This window comes from Bidens hawaiensis, unplaced genomic scaffold (assembly GCF_021521415.1).
Source record: "Bidens hawaiensis isolate Kalapana, Puna unplaced genomic scaffold, B.hawaiensis_p1.1 tig00021504_1, whole genome shotgun sequence".
Classification (NCBI taxonomy): Eukaryota; Viridiplantae; Streptophyta; class Magnoliopsida; order Asterales; family Asteraceae; genus Bidens; species Bidens hawaiensis.
In genome coordinates this window covers 4,792-9,748 of record NW_027493340.1, presented here as the reverse complement: position 1 = coordinate 9,748, position 4,957 = coordinate 4,792, and the positions used below count along the sequence as shown (strand labels likewise).

The 4,957-nt window shown below is 38.8% G+C and overlaps 1 protein-coding gene across 1 annotated transcript; it reads left to right on the top strand.

Annotated features, from left to right (window-relative positions):
- Positions 1–1,078: 1,078 nt before the first annotated feature.
- Positions 1,079–3,421, top strand: LOC143563641 (inositol 3-kinase-like). The gene is made up of 2 exons (XM_077051140.1): positions 1,079–1,967; positions 3,002–3,421. The coding sequence occupies exons 1-2, from the start codon at positions 1,110–1,112 to the stop codon at positions 3,236–3,238; spliced, it is 1,095 nt and encodes a 364-aa protein (XP_076907255.1). The 5' UTR covers positions 1,079–1,109; the 3' UTR covers positions 3,239–3,421.
- The last annotated feature ends 1,536 nt before the right edge of the window (positions 3,422–4,957 follow it).

Below are 4,957 nucleotides of genomic sequence, written 5' to 3'. Positions count from 1 at the left end.
TAAAAGGCGAAAATGTTATAAAAGAAACCAACAAAACGGTAACCTCGCGCGGGTAGCGAGTAGCCCGATGTTACAATCCACACGAGTTTCATTATATACTATTCAGTTATGTAAACAAACAAGGTAAAAAACCAAATAGAAACACATAACCTTCTTATCATTAAATATCTTTAAATCAAACTATAAAAATCTTCAACAGTCGTAAACTGATTGTATACCACCACCGATAAACATTAGAATAGGCGATATTCATTAGCCCATGAGCACCCCTTCTAATAAAAGCTTCCACAGCTGGTTGGCCAAAATAAAGATCCCAAATTACATGAGCAGTAAGTCTTATATGTAAAGGGTCCTTCGCACATGACTCAAAATTTTCTTGCCAAACTACATGAAAGAGAACTCCGAAAGTCCATAGAAAAATAATTGTAAATTACTGGAGGTGAGAAGCAAAAATATTCTGATAGAGTGATAGAGGCGTTCAACTTCATATAAATAGGAAATCGTTTAGGTCAAAAGACGTTACAAATCACGAGTTCCAGTATATACCATCAGTTACGTAAACAAACAACGTATAAACCAAATATAAACACATAACCTTAACCTTGTTAATTGTTATCATTAAATTTGTTTTAAGCCAAACTATCATGTTCTCATAACAAACCTTAACACTATAAAACATGTTACAAAATAGAGACGAGCGTTTTCGATATCAATACCGAATTCAGTACTGATTTGGTATCGTCAGTATCGAACCAATATCAAGTTTTTAATTTTCGATATGGTATAAGGTATTTCCCGAATTTTACACAAATACCGATACCGTACCATTACTAAATATTTCGAATTATGAGGATTTGTACAGGTCGATGCTACCGGTACGTTCCGAGCTAATCCTGTTACCAAACCTTAAAAAAAGGAAAGAAGAAACATTAGCTAACTAACTAAACCCGCACTCCTATGCAATTGAACAAACCACCATTGATCAGCCACCACCTCCGCCACCTCACCGTCACCACCTTCCAAGCGTCATCTCCTCCACATTCCAAATCCATTAATAATAATAATATGTACTACTCATGAACACCCAAACCCACAAACCCTAATCATCAATGGGTTCAAATCCAAACCCAAACCCTCGTGGGTTAATCGTCGGTAATTACTGCCACGACGTCTTATTCAAAGACGACGTCGTTCTCGCCCACACCCTCGGCGGTGCAGTCGCCTTCATCTCCGCCGTACTCGACGGCCTCACCATCCATTCCGATTACATCTCCAAAACCGGCACCGATTTCATCTACACCACCAACATAACCCACCCAACAATCTCATCACCGTCGCATAAAACCACCGTCTTCCACGCGTATTTTGTTTCTGACCCGTCGGAGATCCGTCGGGAAGATCGGATCCTCAAACGGGTCGAATCTTGCGACCCGATTACCCCATCGGACCTACCCGACGAAACCCATTTCAGTTTCGGTATGGCCGTTGGGATCGCCGGTGAGATATTGCCGGAAACGTTGGAAAAGATGTTGGACATATGCGACGTCGTATTGGTGGATATCCAAGCTTTGATTCGTGAGTTTGATGAAATTGATGGGACGGTGAAGCTTGTGAATTTGAAAGAGAGCGGGTTTGCGCATTTGGTTCATCGAATCGGGTTTTTAAAAGCTTCGGCGGAGGAGTCGCCGTATGTGGATGTCGATGAGGTGAGGAAAGATTGTTGTGTGGTGGTGACGGGTGGGAAAGACGGGTGTACGGTGTATTGGAAGGACGGTGAGGTGCAGGTGGACCCGTTTTCGACCGTGCAGGTTGACCCGACTGGGGCGGGTGATAGCTTTTTAGGAGGGTTGGTTGCCGGGTTGGTTCAAGGGCTTGCAGTTCCGGATGCTGCGTTGGTTGGGAACTTCTTTGGGTCGTTGACAGTTGGGCAAATCGGATTGCCGGAGTTTGATTCGAGGTTAACGCAGGTTGGTTAGTAGTTCGTAATTGTTGATGCCATTATGTGTAAAACGAGCCGAGCCCGAGCCCGAGCCTGAGATCAACTAAGCTCAATCTCGGCTTGTTTCAAGCTCGAGCTCAGCTCGTTTATTATTTATTAGTTAATGTGTATACATTTATTATTGTTATATGTTTTGAGAAAAGCATTAATGAGCTAAGCTCGAGCTTCGTTGTGCGGTGTGAAATTAGTGCATAGAAGTTGAAAAGAGTTAAGGTTCTACGAGCCTAAATGATCATCCCATACAAGGGTCGAGCACATTGGCGTAGCTTTAGTTGGGCCAGGGGTGGCCCCGGCCCTTTCCGTTTTATTGCTCGATAGTGTAAAGCTATCCTTTTTCGGCCGAAATTTTTTATACATATTGTAAATCTACTCGTTTTCGACCGAAATTTTGAGCCCGCCCCCCTCAATTTTTTGCTCGGTAGTGTAAATTTGTCCACTTTTTGCCCGAAAATTTTTATGCAGTGTGTAAATTTATCCGTTTCCGATCGAAATTTTGAACCTGGCCTCCTTTTTTTCGCTCGGCAGTGTAAATCTATCTCTTTTCAGCCGAAAATTTTTATACATGGTAAAAATTCACCCGTTTCCGACCGAATTTTTGAGCCCGCCCCCCTCTAGTCTAGGAATTTTTTTATACATATTGAGTCCGGCCCTCTTGGCGTGTATGTCCAAGCTTTGCCACTGGACTCGAGCACGAACTTGAAAACTAAATGAGCTTTATATGTGGCTCGGGCTCGTTAAGGACTTAAGGCTCGGCTCGGCTCGAGCCTTTTATGGATCGTTTTCCAAGTAGCGAGCGACTCGGGTCACATGGTATATACTAATAGTAATATCCCATGTTTTGATCCTCCCTGTCACTTGCATATTATCATGATTACCTTAAAACAAGAGCATTTACTTAGGGGCACAAGGTATTTTGTTTTCTAACATATTTGGCCAAATGCTGCAAGTTTTCATATCGAACACGCATTTTTATATATTCATTTACCTTTTGATTTGTTGTAGAAAGTGAAGGAAGAGATGCGGACGAGGAAGATGCAGTGTGATGAACAAGATGGCAAATCAAGGTTCACAAAGCCGAGTGGTCATGACCAGTTTATTGCATCACTAGGTGCTGCTAGATTACTAACACGTACGGTTTCTCCAAGTGTAGGAGATGAAGTTGTTGATACAAATCACCAGATGCTTGTTAAAGATAGTGTATATGAAGAACCGATTAAGTCGATTGATGCTAAACCTTGACACTCCCAACCCCTTTAGTATCAATTTGTGTTTTAAGATAGAATTTAGTTATGAATAAGGAAGCGTTGAGTCGATTGCAGACCTTTTTAAGGTTATGTAATCTTTTAGTCATGTCACGCAACCAAAATATTGTATGTTCTTTCACGGTTGATCGATGGTGTGTTTGTGTCCCTATGTACTGTCATCAGCATGTTTGGCAGCACGGTGATCGGCTGATACTTTGATAGTTAATTGATGTTGCTAGCACACAACTCGGAAAGGTTGGCGTGCTGCTATAATAGAATTCGGATTACAATCATAATCATCATAACAGTTCATGAGTATAATACTTATGATGACAACAATGGTAACTTACGCGGTTTTGGGAAGTGATTAATGACTTTAAGAAACTCATGATTAATCAAAAGACAAAAAGACAATAAGTTGAATCGAAGTTTCAAGAACTATGTTTTATTTCAGTGAACTTAAAAAAATGAACCATAAACTTAATAGCTCTATCTATACTTAATAAAGATCTTGAGTTTTAAACAAATTATAAAAGATATTAAAATCTGCATTCAAGTAAGGAGATAATTATGCATCATCTCTAACAATGTAACATACTATTAAGAGATCATACTTGTAAGTTGTAACTATAGATAAGTAAGGAGCAATGCAATTTGGGTATAGCCCATAACTATAAAATATACTACTTATGAACTGTTTTTTTTTATTTGTGTATTATTATTTACTTTTCATAAGGTTTCAATATAAAAACAGGGGATAATGACCAAAATAATCATTTTTACCAACAATATTCTCTTGCTAACCCTTTCAAACCAAAAATACTCAGAACGATCACTTTCTAAATTGTCGGTTCCAACATATTAGAACTGGCATCCGATGAATCTATCTAACACCTTTCCATTTTTGAACCAACAACATCTAGACATGCATACACTTAAACGGTCAGCCATTGTCTATTCCGTCAAGCTTCAGATCTATTCGTTCGGGCCTGGCGATATAATATTACATACGAAAACGAAGCCCAACTGAATAGATATGAAGCCCTACGGAATAGATCCGTGGCCAACAGTTTAAGTGTATACGTGTCAATATGTGGTTGATTTAAAAACGAAATGATGTTAGATAAATCCTTCAGATGTCAATTGTAATTTGTTGGATTCTAAAGTTTAGAAAGTGACCATTTTAAATATTTTTGGTTTTCGGGTTGGTCAAGGAATGTTATTGATAATAAAAGTTATTTTGGTTATCTTTAAAAACAGTTAAAAATGGATTAATTATAAATAATTTTTTATATTGATTTAACAAGAAAATGTTAGAAGTTCAATTTCAGACTAAAGTCAACTAGTTACACTGAAAAAATATAATAAGAGAATTAATGTATTTTGACCTCTTGTTTTGGCGGTGAGTTCTCACAACAAAATATGGGGATATATATTGGACAACAGTCCATATTAAAGTGATGGGCTCGTGGCTTATTCATTTTGTGGCTTAGCTTATTTTGAATAATCAGTTTAGGCTTTACTTATTTTGAATACCCAAGGGAGTTACAACTAGGGATGGCAACGGACTGAGTTTAAGCTGGTTACTGATAATTTCATGTCCATACATGTTTGTAAAACCGTATCTTATACCTGACCCGTTACCCATTGGGTATTTGTTGGGTAATTACCTGTCGGGTATCGAGTATACCCGTTAGAACTTTCAAGTACATTT